This window comes from Anomaloglossus baeobatrachus, chromosome 1, assembly GCF_048569485.1.
Source record: "Anomaloglossus baeobatrachus isolate aAnoBae1 chromosome 1, aAnoBae1.hap1, whole genome shotgun sequence".
Lineage (NCBI taxonomy): Eukaryota > Metazoa > Chordata > Amphibia > Anura > Aromobatidae > Anomaloglossus > Anomaloglossus baeobatrachus.
In genome coordinates this window covers 956,373,319-956,397,512 of record NC_134353.1, presented here as the reverse complement: position 1 = coordinate 956,397,512, position 24,194 = coordinate 956,373,319, and the positions used below count along the sequence as shown (strand labels likewise).

General features: G+C 44.5%; 1 protein-coding gene and 1 pseudogene across 1 annotated transcript; both read right to left on the bottom strand.

The window, feature by feature from the left end:
* Positions 1–930: 930 nt before the first annotated feature.
* Positions 931–20,342, bottom strand: LOC142260775 (uncharacterized; annotated as a pseudogene).
* On the bottom strand, positions 17,835–21,919 carry LOC142257488 (uncharacterized). The gene has a single exon (XM_075329625.1). The coding sequence runs from the start codon at positions 21,747–21,749 to the stop codon at positions 20,376–20,378; it is 1,374 nt and encodes a 457-aa protein (XP_075185740.1). The 5' UTR covers positions 21,750–21,919; the 3' UTR covers positions 17,835–20,375.
* Positions 21,920–24,194: the final 2,275 nt, after the last annotated feature.

The following is a 24,194-nucleotide window of genomic DNA, read 5'->3' as shown; positions in this document are numbered from 1 at the left end:
TCACTTTGCCTCCTGGGATCAGCACTCACAGTCTGGGTACACTGGTCCCGTGCACCTCTACTGCCTCAGAAGTTCCCACCTCTGACTATGTACCCAGATATTGATGTCTTTGTCCGTTTGGTAACAGAAGAGTTTGGTAAGATCTCCACTAGGATATACAATGACAATCTGTCTGTAGCACATAGGAAAGCTCTACAAGATTTGAAAAAATTGAAAGATGTGGTAATAAAACCAGCGGACAAAGGGGGTAATATTGTGGTGTGGCCTTGTGTTCTATACGAGAAGGAAGCTTTTAGACAATTAAATGACAAAGCGTGTTACCAGAGACTCACTTTCAATCCTACTTCCTCTTTTCAGGCTCAACTTGCTCAACTCTTAGAAAATGCATTTCAAGAGGGTACTATCAGTAAAGAAGAGAGAGATGGCCTTTTACCGAACTGTCCTAGGACAGCTTGTTTGTATCTGTTACCAAAAGTTCACAAGGATTTATCTTGCCCTCCGGGTCGTCCTATTGTTTCTGGAAATGGTAGTCTCTGTGAAACAATAGGTAAGTACATTGATTTTCATTTAAAATCTTTTGTGGAGAGCTTGCCATCTTATCTCAAAGACACCAATGAGTTTCTCAAAAAAATTGAAAATGTTCAGATGGAGAAGGATATGTGGTTGGTGACTTGTGATATCGAGTCCTTATACACATCCATTCGGCACCAGGATGGTATGAGGGCAGTAGAAATGCTTTTGAGTATGTCTCTTTTAGACATTAAGAAAACTCAATTTTTGCTTTCTTTGATTGATTTTGCCCTCACACATAATTATTTTTTGTTCAAGGGCGCCCTCTACCTGCAGCTCCAGGGTACTGCAATGGGAGCGGCCTTTGCGCCCTCCTATGCAAATTTATTCCTGGGGCTGTGGGAGAGGGAGGTCTTTTTTTCACCTGAACATTCGGTATTTGTCGAAGGGGTCCTTATTTGGACCAGGTATATTGACGACGTATTTATGGTTTGGCAGGGCTCCGAACATGCCTTGAAAGGATTTCTTCACAAACTCAATCATAACCAGATGAATATCAAAGTGACATATCACTATAGCCAATCCGATGTTGACTTCTTGGATGTCCATGTCTTTAAGGATTACACTGGATTTCTACAAACAGAGGTACATCGGAAGTCCACATCGGTGAACTCACTATTACATGCCTCTTCGTCCCACCCTTACCCTTTAATTTCTGGCATTCCCATAGGACAATTCCTGAGAACTCGACGGATTTGTTCATCCGATGAAACTTTTCACAGATATGCGGAAGATCTTAAGGGTCGTTTTAAGGATAGAGGCTACACGGGGAGGAGCATCAAGAAAGGCTATCAAAGAGCTCTGGTAACGAAGAGAGAAACACTTCTACATTCTAGAAGAACTCCTAAAGCTGACCAACAGGTAAGATTCATCAGCACGTATAATTCTAAATGGCATGAGGTTAGGATGGCCTTGGACAAATTTTGGCCTATACTGACTGCTGACCCTGTTTTGTCAAAATCGATTACTGACAAGCCTTCCATCACCTATAGGAGATCTCCGAATCTACGTGATTTACTCACCCATAGTTGTTATGAGGGATCCAACAGGGAAAGGAATCCTTTTGGAACAATGGGCCCTAAATGGGGCTTTTTTCCTTGCCATGACTGTATTGCTTGCCCAAATATGATCAGGGCTTTTGATTTCACATCCAGTGATGGTACTCGTCAATTTAAAATTACCCAACATATCACCTGTAATACCACGTACGTTGTATATTATGCGGTCTGTCCGTGTAAATTAATATATGTTGGTCTGACATCACGGCAATTAAAAACTAGAATAAGAGAACATGTACGGGATATTGCGAAGGCAGCAACAGTTGAAGACATCTCTTCTCTGAAACCTATTCCCAGACATTTCAGATCTAAACATAATTGTGATGCCAGCGGTCTGCGGGCATTTGGCATCGATCGGATTAATCTGGATAAGAGAGGTGGAGATTACAAAAAAAGACTGGCTCAGCTGGAAACCCGATGGATCTCTAAAATTGGATGTGTCCGCCCCAATGGCCTCAATGATGTACTCAGTTTTGCCCCTTTCCTGTAGATTTTTAATTATCTTTGTATACCCTTGGTATCATTTTAATAAACACTTCTGGTTTTAACTTTTTTAACTTTCATGTTTTTATTTATAGACCTGACTCCACAAATTTTACCTGGGCTACTCCACGGACCTATGAATCCATCAGCTGCACCTGCACCTTTCAACGAATAAAATAACTTTTGTGCTACTTTTTGTAGTTTTTACCTATTTGCACTTTCCACTTTATCACCTCTATTATATTTTTTTATTGTTTTATTTTATTTTTATTTTCATTTTTATTTTTATTTTTTATTTTCTTGTTACAATTTCTCATTTATTTACTTTTGTTTATATTTTTTTCCCCCTTATTTTTATTAACTTTTGATCCTTTTTTCTTCTTTATATTTTTTATCTTTTTCCATTGATGTCATGTCTCTTTTTATGTCTTTTTCCGGCCACATTTATTAATTTCGTCATCTTGACCTTTCGCGTTGTGTATTTAATTGTTATCTAGTAGGCTTGATTCCACTAATTTTTATTTTGTATGTCACCTATGTATGTATTAATTTAATATATTAATATATCTATTTATTGACCTCACTTGATTCCACTATATGTGTATCTGCTATCACTGTCACTTATCTCTTTTTCATTATATTTTTCATCTTTCTTTATTTATTTATTTACTTCTTTTTTTATCTTACATCTTTATTGTTCTTATTTATTTATTGCCCTTCTTTTTTCTTAACACTGTTCACTTTATTTAATGTAACATATAATATATGCATACCATATGGTTTCGATGGTTGCATTCCTAAACTTATGCACTTTTTCACTTTATTTATGCTTCGATGGTCCGGTATTATGTTACTATGGAGTTTTGCTCAGGCTCTATGATCTACCGTGACGTGCGCTGCTGTGTCCGGCCGGCTCCCAGACTGCTATGGCAACGCGTCGTATGTACCTCGCCGCCCTCCGTCCACGTCATGACGCGTCTGACGTGGGCTGAGCGCGGTGACGTCAGACGCCGCGCCCGGCGGTCGTGGGGGCAGGGCGGGACGCAGGAGCGCCATCAATCATCACGGCCTGTAGTGAGTATAAAAAACCTGGGTATACTGCCTATCTGCACCCCCTGGAAGAAGCTAGACGCGAAACGCGCGCGTAGGGGCATTCTTTATGGTTCTCGGCTGCCATATTCTGAGCACACGCTTATTTTAGGTAACCTTTCCGCTGCCTCTTGGATTGTTTCTATACTTCCTTGCTGTTGTCCCACTTTGGGTTTTGTTCATCTCTAAACCACCTATACAGCTGTCTGCCAGTCTTACCATTTGCCATTATTCGGCTGTTGTCTTTATGTATAAACTTTATGGTATGGCAGCAAGTGTCTTATCTTTGGGGTTCTTTACATTGTACCTCCTCTGATTGAGTTAATTGCGTAGTTTCTATCATCGCTCGCTCCTGCCCCTTGTTCTTAGGAGATCTCTTTTTCATCACATTTCTCCCAGTTTATCTGTGGATTTGTCCTCTTTATTATACGCCATTTAGGCTGAGATATGAACATGGTGAATATGTTTGATGATATGAGTATGGCGAATATTGTGATCTGATAATATTCTTATATGTAGTGGTATACGTTTGGTTGGAGTTCTTTTCTCCCTTCCTCCTTAGGGGTATCCCCATGGAAATATATAAAAGCAAATAGCCTTAGTCTGGCGGGGTCCATTTTGTACTTTTGAGGAGACTTGTTTCCTCTATATCCACCTGGCAGCACTTGTAGTGACTATTGTGTGTCTCATCAAGTAATAAATTATATTTATGCATGTCCATTTGTATGTACATTAGCATTTTGGTAACCGTGAACCTTTGTCAGTGTCCTCTTTTTTAGGAAATAATTTTAACTTTTTTCAATAAAGATTTCTAAATTTTATATATGGAATTTATTTTCTGGCTCGATTTACTCGTTTCATTACATAGGTCTTTTTTTTTTTGTATATGAATCAGTAGAAATGACCTCACAGAGACATGTCTCTATCCGGGAGAAGCTAGATGCTCTTCTGACCCTTGTATTCAACACATAGCATATATATATATATATACAGCTTACTCAATATATCCACGTTATCTATTAACCAACAAGCTAGCCGGGCATAGTTCATTTCTTGTCCGAACAGCCTTAGCAACATTCGTGTGTGTTTAGACATAGATGAGAGTCTATGAATGGAACAATGTCAGTTACATATTCTCTTCTATTCATGAATGTCAGTTAGCCATCTGAAAGTACAGATAAGCATTCTTCTATGACTAGAAGAATGCTAGTCACCTATCTGTAATCACAGATAAGTACTGCATCTCTTCCATTCATGAATGTCAGTTAGCCATCTGAAAGTACAGATAAGCATTCTTCTATGAATAGAAGAATACTAGTCACCTATCTGAAACCACAGATAAGTACTGTATCTCTTCCATTCATGAATGTCAGTTACTCATTCACGAACTAAAACTTATTCTACTTAGCCCTGAGCATAATTTGTTTTGGTTATACATTCCGTTAATATTTCAATTAGGTATATATGGCGAAGCAATACATAAAGCATTCAAAGGACAGAGTATATTATTATTATTCTACTGTACAAACGATTCATAGCCTAGGCCTTCACAGTCCCCTCTTAATAAGATTATCTGTCTTCTTACTCCGTGAGGGCTACCCAGAGACTACAGTGTCCCACAGCTATGGTATATAGGAGCGTGCTAGTCACGCCCTCGGGTCTTTCCTAACATCTTCACCTCAGTTCCCACAGAGGGGACCTGAGCCCCGTGGCACCCTTCTATAACAACCTCCTAAGTTTGACTTTGGGTCATTGAGCTTTGATGGTAACCATTGTGTCAGTTTTGGAGGGGGCTACTGGTGTGTGTAATACTGAAGGGAAGGTTGCCATGGCTATAGCCTCTTTTGTCCCCTTATTACAAATCTTCTTACAGCAAGGCAAAATACAGTAAACAGTAATTATAGCAAAAACCAACACTAGAAGGGTTATAATCCCTACCTGAATTAGTATCCCTTTCAGTGAAGTCATCCAACTAAACCAATCACCCTGTTACGGGGGGACCGGCAGATTAGGACCAGGGGGTATATATCCTAATCGCCAGTCGGTGTAGAAGGCTGCGTTGTGACTCCTGCTGTGCATAGGAGGCTGCGTTGTGACTCCTGCTGTGCATAACATGCTGTGTGGGGGCTCCTGCTGTACATAGGAGGCTGTGTGGGGGCTCCTGCTGTGCATAGGAGGCTGTGTGGGGGCTCCTGCTGTGCATAGGAGGCTGTGTGGGAGCTCCTGCTATGCATAGGAAGCTGTGTAGGGGCTCCTGCAGTGTGTAGAAGGCTGCGTTGTGACTCCTGCTGTGCATAACATGCTGTGTGGGGGCTCCTGCTGTGCATAGGAGGCTGTGTGGGGGCTCCTGCTGTGCATAGGAGGCTGTGTGGTAGCTCCTGCTGTGCATATGAGACTGTGTGGGGGCTCCTGCTGTGCATAACATGCTGTGTGGGGGCTCCTGCTGTGTATAGGAGGCTGTGTGGGGGCTCCTGCTGTGCATAACATGTTGTGTGGGGGCTCCTGCAGCTATTTGCATAGTTGTTGTGTGGCCTCTAGAGTTAACTCCTCCTGTGGACCCCAGACACCCCAGTCCGACCCTGCATCCATCTATCTTTTCTATAGTATCTATGTGTGTGTTATGTATATGGTGTAATTTATGCAGTGGCAAAATGACTGGGCCTGTGGGTGATGGAGGCCATTGCTATTTTCTCGGATGCATGGCTGAAAACCATTGAGGAGCAGTTGGCCACTGGCTCTCTGTTTCGCCCTTGTTCTGCAGCTGTGGGCCCTGGATAGGTGTAATGACATCAGGGTGAGCCTGTGACGTGATGCCAGTGGGCCCTGCAGCTGCGGCCAGAGTGGGTGCAGAGCATGTGTAGGGGGTAATAGATACATATATATATTTACTAGCTGTAGTACCTGGCGGTGCCCGGGATAGTAACTGTCTCTCTCCCTCTCTCCCACTCTCTGTCTGTCTGTCTCCTTCTCCCTGTGTGTTTCTGTCTCTGTGTGTCTATGCTTGTGTTTATCTCTGTGTCTGTGTCTCTGAGTATCTCTGTCTGTGTGTCTTTCTGACTATATATGTGTCTCTTGTGTCTGTCTTTGTCTCTGTCTGTCTGTCACTGCGTCTCTGTGTGTCTCTGTCTTTGTGGGTCTCTGTGTGTGTTTGTCTCTGTGTATCTCTATGTGTCTGTCTCTGTGTGTCTCTGCCTCTGTCTGTCTCTCTGTGTGTCTCTGTGTGTGAATGTGTCTCTGTGTGTGTCTGTGTTTCTGTGTATGTCCGTCTCTCTGTACTTGTGCCTCTGTGTGTCTGTGTCTCTGTGAGTCTCCGTATCTTTCTCTGTGCCTCTGTATCAGTCTTTGTGTGTCTATGTCTCTGTGTGTCTCTTTATCAGTCTCTGTATTAGTCTATCTCTGTGTGTGTCTTTGTGTGTCTTTGCATCAATCTCTTTATGTCTGTTTCTGTGTGTCTCTGTATCAGTCTTTGTGTCTATGTCTCTGTGTGTGTGTCTCTGTATAAGTCTCTGTGTGTCTCTGTATCAGTCTGTGTGTGTGTGTCTCTCTCTCTTTGTCTCTGTATCTATATCAGTCTCTGCAATTCTATGTCTGTGTGTGTCTGTGTCTTTGTATCTGTCTCTGTGTGTCTCTGTCTGTCTCTGTCTCTGTGTGTCTCTTTGTTAGTCTATGTGTGTCTCTGTCCCTGTGTGTGTCTCTGCATCAGACTCTGTGTGTGTCTCTCTCTCTTTGTGTCTGTTTCTGTGTCTGTCTCTGTTTCTGTGTGTCTCTGTCTCAGACTCTGTGTCCCTGTGTGTTTCTGTATCAGTCTGTGTGTCTCTGTCTCTATATCAGTCTCTCTGTGTCTCTTGTCTCTGTGTGTCTCTGTATCAGTCTTTGTGTCTATGTCTCTGTGTGTGTGTGTCTCTGTATCAGTCTCTGTATCAGTCTCTGTGTGTCTCTGTATCAGTTTGTGTGTGTGTCTCTGTGTCTCTCTCTCTTTGTCTCTGTCTCTATATCAGTCTCTGCAATTCTATGTCTGTGTGTGTCTGTGTCTTTGTATCTGTCTCTGTGTGCCTCTTTGTTAGTCTATGTGTGTCTCTGTCCCTGTGTGTGTCTCTGCATCAGACTTTGTGTGTGTCTCTCTTTGTGTCTGTTTCTGTGACTGTCTCTGTGTTTCTGAGTGTCTCTGTCTCAGACTCTGTGTCCCTGTGTGTCTCTGTATCAGGCTGTGTGTCTCTGTCTCTATATCAGTCTCTCTGTGTCTCTTGTCTCTGTGTGTGTCTCTGTGTGTGTGACACTGTGTGTCTCTGTGTGTGTGTCTGTGTCTCTGTGTTTCTCTCTATCGACATCATATTATCTGACACATTACCTGTCTTATACTAACAATGTCCTTTGTTGCCTATAGCAACCAAATACAGCTCCTATTAATGACCTGTAGCTCCCAGCTCCATTGATTTTAATGTAAGCAGGTTTTTCGGCAAATAACTGTAAAGTGCGTGGTTAAAATGTCTATGATGTTCCCTGGGTCACATGAGGCGTCTGTGCAAAGTTTTGTGATTGTAAATGTGGCGGTGCGGATTCCTTAATGGACATACACATACATACACACATACATACACTCAGCTTTATATATTAGATTATACACCCTACATATGCCCTGTACCTGTCACGTAGTGTGTAATGTAATGTAATTCTGAATATTGACCTGCCATATCATATAGGTGTGTAATATGCGCTGTGTTAGGATTTCACTTGCCGATTCGAGTAGTTGTCATCTGATCACTCACTTGTGATTTGCAATGTGTGGTCATCTGCCGAATGACGTCTCCTCCTCCTTCTCTCAAATTGAAAAATTATAACAATGAGAAAAATATAACAATGAGAAAATGATAACAATGAGAGAAGCAGGAGGAGACGTCATTCAGAAGATGATCCCGAGTCTGCAAATCCCTTGTGAGTGATCATATGACCACTCAAATTGGCAAATTAAATCCTAACAGTGTATATTACACATTTTGGGGGTTCGACCAGTCAATGTGCAGAATGTCAAACCCAGGGGAGATACCGGTCAGTCCAGGACAGCAGAGCAGGGAGAAGCAATTGGGCACCGGCCTGCCGGGCTCCTCATCCTAGTTGCATCGTCCTCGGCCGGAGATAAAATGTGTTTAATCTGAAATGTGGAAGCATCAGAGTAAAATATACACGACTGCAATAATGGAGCCGGTGTCTGATTCCTTCCACGCGGGGGTCGTGTAGGAGGAATCAGCCGTCAGATTCCTTACCTGGTAGCAAAATAACATTGGAGTCTCATATGTTACATGGCCTCACTGCTGTCTGCACATCACATGGAATGGTTTAGGGTATGTTCACACGGGGCATCTTTTTTTTACCACAAATATGCAACATTTTTGTCCCAAGAATGTACCAAAAACGCACCGCGGCAAAAACGCATTAAAAACGCAATGTTTTTTTGACGTGTTTTTACCACGTTTTGCCCAATGCGGTTTTTAAGTCTAATCTATTGACTGGAAGGGTTCAAAAATGAAAACGCAAAAAGAATTGACATGCTGCATCTTGAAAAACGCAACCAAGATGCAGCCAACAAAAGATGCCCAGTGTGGACAGCAAAATCGAAATCCCATAGACTTTGCTGGGAGGAGGAAATGCATGCATTTGGTGCATCTTTGTGATCTCAAAAATGCACCAAAAGATGTCCTGTGTGAACTTAAGCGGGCTTTACACACAGCGACATCGCTACCGATGTCGCTGGTGAAAGCACCCGCCCCCGTCGGTTGTGCGTCATGGGCAAATCACTGCCCGTGGCGCACAACATCGCTTACACCCGTCATACGTACTTACCTGCCTAGCAACGTCACTGTGGCTGGTGAACCGCCTTCTTTCTAAGGGGGCGGTTCGTTTGACGTCACAGTGGTGTCACTAAGCGGCCGCCCAATAGAGGCAGAGGGGCGGAGATGAGCGGGCCGAACATCCCGCCCACCTCCTTCCTTCCTCATTGCGGGCGGCCACAGGTACGGTGATGTTCCTCGTTCCTGCAGTGTCACACATAGCGATGTGTGCTGCCGCAGGAACGACGAACTACCTGCGTCCTGCAACAGCAACGATAATCGAGATAGGAACGACGTGTCAACGATCAACGATTAGGTAAGTAATTTTGATCGTTAACGGTCGTTCCTGCGTTTCACACGCAATGACGTCACTAACTAGGCCGGATGTGCGTCACAAATTCCATGACTCCAAAGACATCTCGTTAGCGATGTCATTGTGTGTAAAGCCCGCTTTAGCCTTAAGGCCCTGTCACACACAGAGATAAATCTGCGGCAGATCTGTGGTTGCAGTGAAATTGTGGACAATTAGTGCCAGGTTTGTGGCAGTGTACAAATGGAACAATATGTCCATGATTTCACTGCAACCACAGATCTGCCAAAGATTTATCTCTGTGTGTGATGGGGCCTTAAAGGGGTGGTTCACCCATATTTTTTATTGTCTAGATTGATATTATATTGAGAAACAATGTTTCTCTCAAATACCTTGTGTTGGCAATAGTGCCTGTGAGAGGCGCTATTGCAGACCGCTGCTCCCCGTCCAGTGACGTATCCGTCCAATGCTGCCTCGTCACATCCGTGCAGCCGGCCGCATTCTTCCAGACTCTGAGCTGTGAGCGGTGTTTCACTGCTGTCACAGCCCATTTGCTCCCCCCTCCTCCTCCCTCCCAGCACAGAGCGTCTCCTGCTCCCCCCTCCCTCCTCGCAGAACGCTGCAAGCAAGAGACGTGCTGTGAGGGAGGAGGAGCAGGGAGCAGATGGGCTCAGAATGTAGCCGGCTGCACGGATGTGACGAGGCAGCATTGGACGGGTACGTCACTGGACGGGGAGCAGCGGTCTGCAATAGCGCCTCTCACAGGCACTATTGCCAACACAAGGTATTTGAGAGAAACTTTGTTTCTCAATATAATATCGATCTAGACAATAAAAAATATGGGTGAACCACCCCTTTAAGTGTCGGTATGAAGGCCATTCTATCAATGTAATGCATTGTCAGCAGCTGAGGTGTATTATGAGGTTCTGCAGCAGCTGAGGTGTATTATGAGATTCTGCAGCAGCTGAAGTGTGTATGATGAGGTCCTGCAGCAGCTGAGGTGTGTATTATGGGGTTCCGCAGCAGCTGAGGTTTGTATTATGGGGTTCTGCAGCAGCTGAGGTGTGAATGATGAGGTTCTGTAGTAGCTGAGGTGTGTATTATGGGGTTCTGCAGCAGCTGAGGTGAACTATGAGATTTTGCAGCAGCTGAGATGTGTATAATGAGGTTCTGTAGCATCTGAGGTGTGTATTTTGAGGTTCTGCAGCAGTTGAGGTGTGTATGATAAGGTTCTGCAGCAGCTGAGGTGTGCATTATGAAGTTCTGCAGAATATTACATTATTCGGCGTGGATTTATTTTACAAATTTTCCAACAAAATTATTTGCATTGCCAAATGGGGTGATCCCAGTCTGGTTAATAAAGGGAGTACAGTATATATGCCGTAGTTATTCCATACACCGTGCCCCTCCCTCATGGTTTGTATGTGGTACTGCAGCTCAGTCTGTTCAGGTCATTTTAGCTAAGAGGCAGTGACACATACACAGCGCCGCCTGTCCTCATGGTGTGTATGTGATATTGCACCTCAGTCTGTTCAGGTCAGTGGAGCTGAGAGGCAGTGACACATACACAGCCCCCCCCCCCGTCCTTATGGTGTGTATGTGGTGCTGCACCTCAGGTCAGTGGAGCTGGGAGGCAGTGACACATATAACCTGAGGACTCTTTATTATGTATAAAGCAGAGATTTTTTCTAATTTCTTACATTCCCCTTTAACATCTGTATTTTGGACACAGCATCGGCCGTCGACTCCATGGTGCCTTGTCTGGTATCATCTGGTACATTTATCCTCAGGATCCCACAAATGGGACCACGACCTGCATCGCTCTAAGTGTATAGGAATTTATATCATCTCTCCACGAAGAGCGGCAGCGCCTCATTATGCAGATACATGTGCGCCCCATTGTGGGATCCATATGTACCATCCATAATGTAATATACAGGCATACAGAATGTACAAGATGAGAAGACCCCAATAAGAATAATTTCAGATGTGGTGGAATTAATGTGGATTTAACAAGCAGATTCTCCAGCACAAATCTGGAGGACTTTATTGTACATTTGAAGAGATCAATTTTCTTAGGATATAAAAAAAAATGGCCTCCTGTCCTCATTTGTTTCCTGGAAATTGGGTAAAAAATCAGTAGGGGGGGCACCAAAGGGCAGTTTTGCACAGTTTTGCCCTGCTGCCCGGCCTCACCTTGGTTCAGTACCTTTGTATATTAAGGATGAGGTATTAAATTGTTTCCTTAGCCTACACCGGGAAAACGATGGGGAAGGTTCAGAATGTCAGGATTGGAAAAATAAGTACCCTATAGTAATCAAAATGCTCCAACCAGCACAAGGAATCACAATATACCCCGGTAATTATACCTGCATTACTTTGAATAATACATGAGCCCAAAGAAATTATGGGCTATTCCCATCCGGTTACTGTTCCCATAATATCACTGAAAAAGATGATGCAAATATAACCCAGTTGACCCATAACCACACCCTTTCGGTAGCAGATATATATTGGTTATGTGGGAACCTGAAAGTGAGATCTAGGCTGGAACTCCCCTGATGAAAGTATTAATGCCTATCCTTATAGCACCAGTAAATCATGAAGTTACCCCTGAGCAGATAAAAATCAGTGTACAAGGTATGGGTAGGGCCCGTAGAGCTGTGTCGACTAATGATCTGCTGGAGGATCCGCATGTATATATAGATGTAATTGGAGTCCCAACGGGAGTCCCAAATGAGTATAAAGCAAGAGACGAAGTAGCAGCAGGGTTTGAGTCTCTAATTCCGATCACCACGGTTAATAAAAATGTTGCATGGATAAATTACCTGTATTACAATCAGCAAAGGTTTGTTAATTATTCAAGGGATGCACTAACTGGATTATCAATCCAGTTGGGTCAAACCACCCTACTAGCTAACCAGAACCGGATGGCTCTGGATATGTTGTTAGCAGAAAAAGGAGGTGTTTGTGCAATGATAGGGGAAGCCTGTTGCACTTATGTCCCTGACGAAACTGGCCAAAACGGTAAGATCACTCTGGCCCTGAAACAATTAAATTCCTTATCTAAAGAATTGAAAGAAAATTCAGGGGTAACCAATCCTTGGGGTGATTGGTTTAGTTGGATGACTTGTGACACTAATACTACTAAAGTGATACTAATTCAGGTAGGGATTATAACCCTTCTAGTGTTGGTTTTTGCTATAATTACTGTTTACTGTATTTTGCCTTGCTGTAAGAAGATTTGTAATAAGGGAACAAACGAGGCTATAGTCATGGCAACCTTCCCTTCAGTATTACACACACCAGTAGCCCCCTCCAAAACTGACACAATGGTTACCATCAAAGCTCAACGACCGAAAGTCAAACTTAGGAGGTTGTTATAGAAGGGCGACACGGGGCTCAGGTCCCGTCTGTGGGAACTGAGGTGAAGATGTTAGGAAAGACCCGAGGGCGTGACTAGCATGCTACTATATACCATAGCTGTGGGACACTGTAGTCTCTGGGTAGCCCTCATGGTGTAAGAAGACAATCTTATTAAGGGGGGACTGTGAAGGCCTAGGCTATGAATCGTTTGTCCAGTATAATAATAATAATATAATCTGTCCTTTGAATGCTTTATGTATTGCTTCTCCATATATACCTAATTGAAATATTAACGGAATGTATAACCAAAACAAATTATGCTCAGGGCTGATTAGAATAAGTTTTAGTTCATGAATGAGTAACTGACATTCATGAATGGAAGAGATACAGTACTTATCTGTGGTTTCAGATATGTACCTAGAATTCTTCTAGTCATAGAAGAATGCTTATCTGCAGTTTCAGATGGCTAACTGACATTCATGAATAGAAGAGAATAAGTAACTGACATTGTTCCATTCATAGACTCTCATCTATGTCTACACACACTTAAATGTTTTACAAACGAATGTTGCTAAGGCTGTTCGTACAAGAAATGAACTATGCGCGGGTAGTTTATTGGGTAATAGATCACGTGGATATATTGAGTAAGCTGTATATATATATGCTATGTGTTGAATACAAGGGTCAGAAGAGCATCTAGCTTCTCCCGGATAGAGACATGCCTCTGTGTGGTCATTTCTACTGATTCATATACATCTGCACAGTTCTGATTTGGAATCTTCCTCTGAGACCCTGAGAGAGAGACCCTCTGGAGGTCTCCCCCAACACGCCTACTACAGCACCAGTTCCACAGCTGCCACCAGGAGGCAGTAGAGGTGCACGGGATCAGTGTACCCAGACAGTAAGTGCTGATCCCAGGAGGCCAATTGATCTCTGGCCCCTTTCCAGTACCCTGGTAGCTATAACCTGCTAAGCTACCCAAAATGTTCCTTTTGTTGATTGTTCCAGTTTAAATATAGAAAATAAGAGTTTAAAAATGTTGCATTAACCGGTTTTGCATAATTGATAAAAATGGACCCAGACTGCAGGACTGGCAGCAGTCAAAAACTTTACCCTGTAAATAGTTGCACCAGTTGTGCAGCACCAGAGTACAACCTTACCAGTGGACCCTAATTGACACCGCCACCAAGGAGAGGATGGGTGCAGGAAAGGTCTGTGGCAGAGGCAGCCGAGACCTGATCACCAGAGAAAACGGTGACCTGCCTCCTAGAGAGTTTTGGGACCAGGACCTTTGGGTGATGGGTGAAGGGAAAGGGGTACTCTAGTTGCAACGTTAAAGCCAAAACCTCCCCTGCGTGGGAAGAATGTTGATGTTTAATATGCAAAATAAAAGTGTTAACCTATATCACTTTGCAGCCCGAGGACGTGCTGGAATTAACCACGGGGGAATGTAGTGCCCCTGACGCCATCAGGGAGCTACAAGGTATTGCATCCCCACCAGGATACAGGGCCTACCCCCAGGGACCCAGAAGACCAGTGCCAGTAACAACAAAACATTCCAGTTAATCCCTGTTTTTCCCCAAATTCCCCATAAACTGGTACCAGACTAAGGTTGGACCTAAGGATGGCCGCTTAGAGGTGGAGCCAATCCAGTCCACTAGGTGACCAGGTGGGGGGGCAGACAATGGACAGTCAGAGAGGAGACAGAGAGTGAGTTGGCGATGGAGGGAGCAAGTGGAAGCACTGACAGGGGTGTGACAGTGACCTGAGGGCCCAGGCGGTTGGTTGCCGGTGGAGTACAGTGGAGTACTCCCAGAACCACAGCACCAACTGGGTACACAATCCTAGGTCAGGCAAACGCTCCAAGCAGACCTGATAAAATCTGCACAGTGAGGGGACCATCAAGGACCTCACTGACCTTGAAGTTCGGGACACAGTAGCAACGGGACAACCAGGGACAGGACCAGAGACTCTGTCCCCACAGGGTTTACGCTACCATCATACGGACTTCCGTTAAGCGACTACCAGGAGGGGACCCCCAGCCTCTCCAAGCCACGGGGACCCACCAACCAAAGTCAGGTGCAGGGGAAAGAAGCCACCAGGTCACCAAACCGGCATTAGGACTAAGGGGACAAGCGGTCAAAACCAGCCTTCCTCGGGTGACTAGTTTCCATCTTACTGTGAGTAAAGGAACCAGTTACACTGCAACCCCTTGTGTGCCCTAACTTCTTTCTACACCCATCTGAATCACCTACCCTCTGGGGCCTGGCCCTGCTTGCAGAGGGCTTAACATCCAGGCTACCACCAACATCAGCCCTAGTAACAAGAAGTGTGCAGCGGCGGCTCCATCCACATAGCCGCAAACCGCAAGTGGCGTCACGTATAAACTTTCTTTCGTAATTCCCATGTAAATATTCCCCCCTTTTAAAAAGCACCCAGGGCAACGGCCACCAAGTGAGATTTCCCCAGCTATACACCTCCTGGGATCGAGTACCCCATAATCCTGCCCCCCCTCATCTTTCTAGAGGTAATACCAGTATATTTGGTCAGCAGTGGGGCTGGTTGGTAAGCTCGTACATCACTGCCACCCATAATTGTAATTTATAGCACTTTGATTTTTCTTTAGGCTGCACATTCAGTACAACAAAAAAAGTCTTCTATTTATTCCCTGGTTGTACTCAGTCCTGTTTACATGTGCATATTACACTTTAGTCATATGTTTACTTGTTGCACAATGGCACTTTGTGTGGTTCAATGCACAAAGGCACTTTATCTGTGTGCAATTTTTGATCGTATTATACATATGACATCAATTTGCGAGTGAGTGTATAGGTTGAAGACCTATGAGAAGGAAGAGAGGGGTACTAGTTGTTTAATTGAAGTCCCCTATCTCCTGTAAACTGCATTTTGTTTTTCTCAGGGTGCTAATATATATTTTCTTGTGGTACTAGTGATCACTAGGTGATGATATTTGTTGGACCTTGAGTCATTTTAATATCACTCATTAAAAGTTATATTTTTTTACCATTGCTATTCTTATTCACAAATTTTGGTAATCACGTTCTCTCTACTAACTCACACTATGCTAGAGGGGTCAGCCTGCTAGTACACTGAAATGTACCTTTTGTATGTCAGTCAGTCTAGATAGCTGAAGAAGGGAGGTATGTCTGTCTATTGGCACAGTTGGTTGGCGTTCCATATATCAGAGTGGCAGTGTACATTCCACCGCCATACTCAAGAAAAGTTCTGCAGGAAGCTCTTAAGTTTGCAGCGCAGGCTCCTGCTTTGCCACTCCTGCTCCTTGGGGATTTTAAAATACAATTGATGAAGATATGGATATACTGCCACTGAGAGGTGTAGCGCCCGGTCCTGGACCCAACGCAATATCCCCGCATGTCCCCACTCCCAGGCCAGCGGGGGTGCCCTCTCTCTCACCTGCCAGCTCCCACTGCAGTATTACCATACGCTCCTGTTCCCAGGCTCCAGCGGAGGCATCCTCTGTCTCTCTGGCCCGGTGGAGCTGCCTGACCCAGGGCCGTGGTGTACCCGGTCTCAGGATTTTAGTTTTCGGGGGATTGTCACAGGTGGCTGTGCCCGGTCCCGTCGCCCTGGTGGTAGTTAAAAGAAGTCTGATAAAAACAATAGTAAAAAAAATTAAATAATAGTGTCTTGTGACGCCACCTACGGCTCTCGGTAATGTTACCAACGCTGCTTGCAGACCTCCGAGGTGATGATGAAGGAGCGATGTCCCCGAGGCCTTTGGAAAATATCGAGATTTCACACACAGGGAGACAGCTTACCACACAAGTCTTGATATCGGTCTCTTCAAGGCTGCTGAGATGTGGCTCCCCATGTTTACGCAAACACAGTCTGTAGTGAGAGCAGGACCTTGGATAGCAATAACTGTCACACACACACCGGGTCTTTCCTTCTGCATCTTTACTGATGTTAGCAGGGATAAGTCCAGGGTACAGTCCGGGTGGTCAGGTGGCAGTTGGGATTTCCACATCTGTGAGTTTTGAGACCTCCTTATTGCTGTGTGTCTAAAGGCTACTTTACACGCTGCGATATCGGTCCCGATATCGCTAGCGAGGGTACCCGCCCCCATCTGTTGTGCGACACGGGCAAATCGCTGCCCGTGCCGCACAACATTGTGCAGGTGCGTCACACATACTTACCTGCCCGGCGACGTCGCTGTGACCGGCGAACCGCCTCCTTTCTAAGGGGGCGGTCCGTGCGGCGTCACAGCGACGTCACTGAGCAGCAGCCCAATAGAAGCGGAGGGGCGGAGATGAGTGGCCGGAACATCCCGCCCACCTCCTTCCTTCCTCATAGCGGCCGGGAGGCAGGTAGGGAGAGGTTCCTCGTTCCTGCGGCGTCACACATAGCGATGTGTGCCGCCGCAGGAGCGACGAACTACATCGTTACTGCTGCAGTAACGATAATCGAGAATGGACCCCCATGTCACAGATGAGCGATTTTGCACGTTTTTGCAACGATGCAAAATCGCTCATCGGTGTCACACGCAGCAACATCGCTAATGCGGCCGGATGTGCATCACAAATTCCGTGACCCCAACGACTCCGCATTAGCGATGTTGCAGCGTGTAAAGCCCCCTTAAATCCTGGGCTGCTTTAATCCTGGCCCTGACCTTTCCTGCGTCTTTCACTTGTATAGCAGGCGTAATGAAGTGTTCTCCTGAGCACCACTAACTCTGCTGCGGTCCCTGGCTCTATTGATGGCTGTGCTACAAGTGTTTCTGTGCTGGGAGACTGAAGTCCCCCTCGCCTTCCGGACTTTTCTGCTGGGACTGACCCGTGCAGACTCGGACTCTGGTGTCCGGGTTGTTTCTTCTGGGGTGTACCGAAATGGTTGCTTCTCCCCTTCTCTGTCTCGCTTTGCCACCGACCCTCCCTCAAGATCCCTCACACTAACAGGCTTTTCCCCTGGTACTCGCCCAACACAGCACCATTTTCAGGTGGCTTCCTCTGTTGGTCCTGCACTAGACCCCACCGGTTTCATCTGCCTCTGTCAGCCCCCAGCATTGGAATTTCTAGGAGACGTCACCTGCCATCAGCCAGTATGTCTGACGTCAGCTAATGACAAAAAAAGAAAAAGCGATCAGACATCACATTAATGCAAAAAATTGTTTATTAAGTTATAGAAGGTGATACAGTGGGGGTGAAAAATGTGACCACACAGGTCAGGAAAAGGGCACACAATTCCCACAGCAAGTGTAATTGCTAAATGTTAAAGTATACATAGATATTAATAAAGGTATAAATTACAATACCGGAAAATGGTAATCCAGGCAGGCACAGATTATATAAAAAATTGCAAATGCTAAGTATATCGAAGTAATATAAACAGCCCAAGGATTACAAACTGAAATGTGTACAAAAATAACCACCTATAGTAGATTTACATCAAAGGATCTGGGAATGTAAATTGCAATGTGCTAACAGAGTATTTAATGGCACTGATTAAACGCAACTATGTATTCCATATTAGTAACCAGAGCCCTTGGTGTGATAAATGTTATATTATTTCAAATCATACAGAAGGGATCATATGTAAATAGATTATACAAGGGATAGAACATACTATCATCTAAGATAGTAAACAAAGATCCGCTTACCAAGTTCAATACAGAGATCAAACCAGACCGCGTAATCCTGCACTGCAAAAAAGTCTTGCCGCTATTGATAGCGAAGAGCGCCCACCCGACGGCTGTTTTGGCATGACCCTTCGTCAGGAAGTGACTTCATGTGCATGAACATTAGTATAAAAAGGTCCAGTGTCCAATCAGTGCATGACCCACCAGAGATTGATGCATGAGCGTCCCTGGAAGCGGGCCCGCCCAACCGGCGCACCACATCGGGCTCTGGGTCACGTGGAAATCACAAGATCACGGAGGCCCAGTGCATAGAGATGCAGCGCACGGATGGAGGAGACCGCAAGAGAACTGTGTATGCGTACCAGGCAGATCACGGCCGATGGGAAAAATGCATTACCACAATTTGGAAGCATGCCATCTACTGATCTAAGGCAAGAGTTGATTTACTGCTATAACATTTCCCACATTTTAAACAAACATGTCTTTTACCTTGTGTGAATTTTCATGTATCTAACAAAAGTGAATCTGTGAGCAAAGCATTTCCCACTTTCTGAACATGAAAATGGCTTCTCCCCTGGGAGAGATTTTAGATGCACATTAAGCTCTGATTTCTGAATAAAACACTTCCCACAATCTGAATATAAAAATGTCTAATCCCCGGTGTGAGTTTTTATATGTCTATCAAGATGTTTTTTCCAAGTAAAACATTTCCCACATTCTGAACATGAAAATGGCTTCTCCCCTGTGTGAGATTTTAGATGCACATTAAGCTCTGATTTCCGAATAAAACATTTCCCACAATCTGAACATAAAAATGGCTTCTCCCCTGTGCGAGTTTGTATATGGTCATCAAACTGTGATTTCCTAATAAAACATTTCCCACATTCTGAACAAGAAAATTGCTTCTCCCCTGTGTGAGTTTTTATATGCATTTTAAGGGATGATTTCCAACTAAAACATTTCCCTCATTCTGAACATGAAAATGGCTTCTCCCCTGTGTGAGATTTTAGATGCACATTAAGCTCTGATTTCCGAATAAAACATTTCCCACATTCTGAACAGGAAAATGGCTTCTCCCCTGTGTGAGATTTTAGATGCACATTAAGCTCTGATTTCCGAATAAAACATTTCCCACATTCTGAACAGGAAAATGGCTTCTCCCCTGTGTGAGTTTTTATATGCCTATCAAGATGTGATTTCTGAACAAAACATTTCCCACATTCTGAACATGAAAATGACTTCTCCCCTCTGTGAGTTGTAATATGCTGATCCAGTGTTGATTTCATAATAAAACATTTCCCACATTCTGAACATGAAAAAGGCTTCTCCCCTGTGTGAGTGCTTATATGCCTATCGAAATGTGATTTACAAATAAAACATTTCCCACATTCTGAACATGAAAATGGCTTCTCACCGGTGTGAGATTTTATATGGTAATAAAGATGTGATTTCAAATGAAAACATTTCCCACATTCTGAGCATGAAAATGGCTTCTCCCCTGTGTGAGATTTTAGATGCACATTAAGCACTGATTTCCAAATAAAACATTTCCCACATTCTGAACATGAAAATGGCTTCTCCCCTGTGTGAGATTTTAGATGCACATTAAGCTCTGATTTCTGAATAAAACATTTCCCACAATCTGAACATAAAAATGGCTTCTCCCCTGTGTGAGTTTTTATATGGTCATCAAACTTTGATTTCCTAGTAAAACTTTTCCCACATTCTGAACAAGAAAATAGCTTCTCCCCTGTGTGAGTTTTTATATGCATATTAAGGGATGATTTACAACTAAAACATTTCCCACATTCTGAGCATGAAAATGGCTTCTCCCCTGTGTGAGATTTTAGATGCACATTAAGCTCTGATTTCCGAATAAAACATTTCCCACAATCTGAACATAAAAATGGCTTCTCCCCTGTGCGAGTTTGTATATGGTCATCAAACTGTGATTTCCTAATAAAACATTTCCCACATTCTGAACAAGAAAATAGCTTCTCCCCTGTGTGAGTTTTTATATGCATTTTAAGGGATGATTTCCAACTAAAACATTTCCCTCATTCTGAACATGAAAATGGCTTCTCCCCCGTGTGAGATTTTAGATGCACATTAAGCTCTGATTTCCGAATAAAACATTTCCCACATTCTGAACAGGAAAATGGCTTCTCCCCTGTGTGAGATTTTAGATGCACATTAAGCTCTGATTTCCGAATAAAACATTTCCCACATTCTGAACAGGAAAATGGCTTCTCCCCTGTGTGAGTTTTTATATGCCTATCAAGATGTGATTTCTGAACAAAACATTTCCCACATTCTGAACATGAAAATGGCTTCTCCCCTGTGTGAGTTTTAATATGCTGATCCAGTGTTGATTTCATAATAAAACATTTCCCACATTCTGAACATGAAAAAGGCTTCTCCCCTGTGTGAGTGCTTATATGCCTATCGAAATGTGATTTACAAATAAAACATTTCCCACATTCTGAACATGAAAATGGCTTCTCACCGGTGTGAGATTTTATATGGTAATAAAGATGTGATTTCAAATGAAAACATTTCCCACATTCTGAGCATGAAAATGGCTTCTCCCCTGTGTGAGATTTTAGATGCACATTAAGCACTGATTTCCGAATAAAACATTTCCCACATTCTGAACATGGAAATGGCTTCTCCCCTGTGTGAGATTTTAGATGCACATTAAGCTCTGATTTCTGAATAAAACATTTCCCACAATCTGAACATAAAAATGGCTTCTCCCCTGTGTGAGTTTTTATATGGTCATCAAACTTTGATTTCCTAGTAAAACTTTTCCCACATTCTGAACAAGAAAATAGCTTCTCCCCTGTGTGAGTTTTTATATGCATATTAAGGGATGATTTCCAACTAAAACATTTCCCACATTCTGAGCATGAAAATGGCTTCTCCCCTGTGTGAGATTTTAGATGCACATTAAGCTCTGATTTCCGAATAAAACATTTCCCACATTCTGAACAAGAAAATGGCTTCTCCCCCGTGTGTGTTTTGAAATGGTCATCAAACTGTGATTTCCGAATAAAACATTTCCCACATTCTGAACATGAAAATGGCTTCTCTCCTGTGTGAGTTTTTATATGCCTATCAAGTTGTGATTTCCAACTAAAACATTTCCCACATTCTGAACAAGAAAATGGCTTCTTCCCTGTGTGAGTTTTTATATGTACATCAAGATGTGATTTCCGAATAAAAGATTTCCCACATTCTAAACAAGAAAATAGCTTCTCCCCTGTGTGAGTTTTTAGATGAACTTCAAGCTGTGATTTCAAACTAAAACATTTTCCACATTTTGGGCATGAAAATGGTTTTCCTTTGTGAATTATTTTGTGCAAAATTAGAGCCGACTTTTGGGTAAAATATTTTCTACATAGATTACATGAATACGACTTCTCCCCCATGTGCGCTCTTTGTTGTTTAACACCCTCTCTGTGGCTTTTATTTTGCTGAACATTCTGCAGTGAATCAACACATTGTTTAGAAGTAGCAGATGACAGATCCTGGGTGTGAAGGACTGAGGGTAGATCTGGGACAATTACTTGCTCTTCATATGTATTCTGTATAATGCCACAATCTTCTGTGAAAAGAATAAAACAGATTTTGTAAAATTTGCCCCTTCAATGACCAACACAACAAGCTGCCCCTACACTAACTCCAGACACACTGCACACAAAATGGTATCTGTGGATCTTTTTTTTTTGGAGGGGGGGGGTGGTTCTCCTGCTGCTCCTTTTTCCACCATATCCACAGACTCAACATGCAATCCTTAACCATAATGGTTGGAGGGCCCTCACTCATACATTTTGAAAGGCCCTCTTTCATACATTTGGGAAGGCCCACAGGTGGCCCTCTACCAGAAATTTTGGAGGATCCTGCCTCTAGTTCCTTTCATCCTGGTCTGAATTACCCTCCCCATCAGTCCCAAGCTGGAAGCACTGCCTCGGTGAAGCAGCAATAGGCTCTGTTTAAATGACTGTCTTTAGATGATAAAACGCACACTGCAGCAAAGTTGTTGAGAGGTCTAATAGACGAGACAGATCTGTGTCTCTTGCTATCCGAACCAACAACCAGCCATGGTCGTGTCTGTTAATGTGCCTGTAACCTGGTGGTGGCTCTGAAGCTTAGGAAACTCGCACATGTGCCATGCACCATGCCTGGACCACGTGCTCAACTTTGTGGTTCAGCAGTTTATGAAAAACGAGCCCAATTTGCCAGAGCTACTTGTGAAGGTATGCTGTGTGTGCGCCCATTTCCACCAATCCACTCCAGCTTCCACTTGTCTGGCAGGGCTTCAGCAGCGGTTGCAAATGGCAGCTTAGTGACAGCTGTGACGTGACCACGTTGGAACTTCACATTGCACATGTACTTGCCAAGGCTATCTGACCAACAGAAGGCATTAGTTGAATACCAGATACAGCTTAATCATTTTTATTTATATAGCGCCAAATATATTCCATCGCACTTTATAACACCAGCTCCAACATGAGGTATTCCGGTCAGCCCCCATGCATAAAAAATGACTCATGAACATGGATGTCTGAAATCTGTGACTTTCTACAAAAAATTGAGGAAACAACGAAGATGGTGATGATGAAGCCATAATCAGCATAACCATCCCGCTTTGGTGCCTCCTCAAATGCTTCATGCTCCCAATTAAAGAAGAAGCTTTGCATGTGGGCCAGGTAGAGAGGGAGGAAGAAAGTACAGAGTGTTACATGCTTGCCAATCCTTTGCCCAGGAATAGATGACACCTGCCAGGCACCAGACATTGCACATTCACAAGCACCATCAGCAACATTGTCAGACATTTTTCCCAGCCCAGCATTAAAATATCCGTAATCCAGGACTTGACTTGGAAATTAAATTATACAGCCAGCCAAACAAGCACCCACCCACAGGACCAAACACTAAACGGGCATCTTTACAGACTGCTTGTGTCGCGGGCGGAGGAGGGGACGCTGCGCTCTCCCACTGCTCGGGTCCGGCCGCTGCTGCTCGGTGGTGGCTCGAGCGGTGGGCCGGATCCCGGGGACTCGAGCGGCGCTTCTCGCCCGTGAGTGAAAAGGGTGGGGATTGATTGGATTGTGGGAATTGGATATTGTCCGTGACGCCACCCACGGTTGTGGTGAGATTGGTGACACCACCGCTGCTCTGGACGGGGATCCCGGGAGCGATGACAGGGAGCAGCCTGGATGTTAGTTCTCCCCTCCGTGGGTAGGGGGGTTGGTTGTCCCGGGGCCTGGTGATGGGGGTAGGGATGGATGACAGGTGAGTTACGGGGCCTGGTGAGGTGCAGGGTCGCGGGGGCAGTGCGGTGCCGCACGGCACGATATTACTCACTCAGCCAATGATGAGGACACAGTTCTCGGTAAAACACTCGGCTGGATGGACGGGTCCCACAGACGGCTGCGGTGTTTCTCCTCCCGGCAGGTTGATGGTGACTGCCTTTCCCTGCACCTGTGTAGTGTAAACGGTTCCAATGGGTTCCCACCGGTAACCCGCTCCCCAGCTTGGATGGGAGCTGAAGGAGCCCCTTTTGCCCGCAGGCTCTGGCCCTGGGAACTTTAGCCTTGGCGATGACTGTGTTTCCCTCTCTCGGTTGGACTGTTGCCTTCTGTCGGGACTTGGCTGCTGGGAAACCCAGGAGGTTCCCTTCGCTAACGGATTTGGCAAATTCACAGCGACTCCTAGCCTTGCCGGGTCCGTAAGCCCCTGCCGGATGGTGCTGGCTTCTCTTTGCGTACCGGTCCGGTACCTCCGGGCCACCGCCCGTCCACGGTCCTTACGGTTAGCTCCAATAGGCCACTCCTGCAGACGGTCACCACCGTCTGCCAACCTTGCTGATC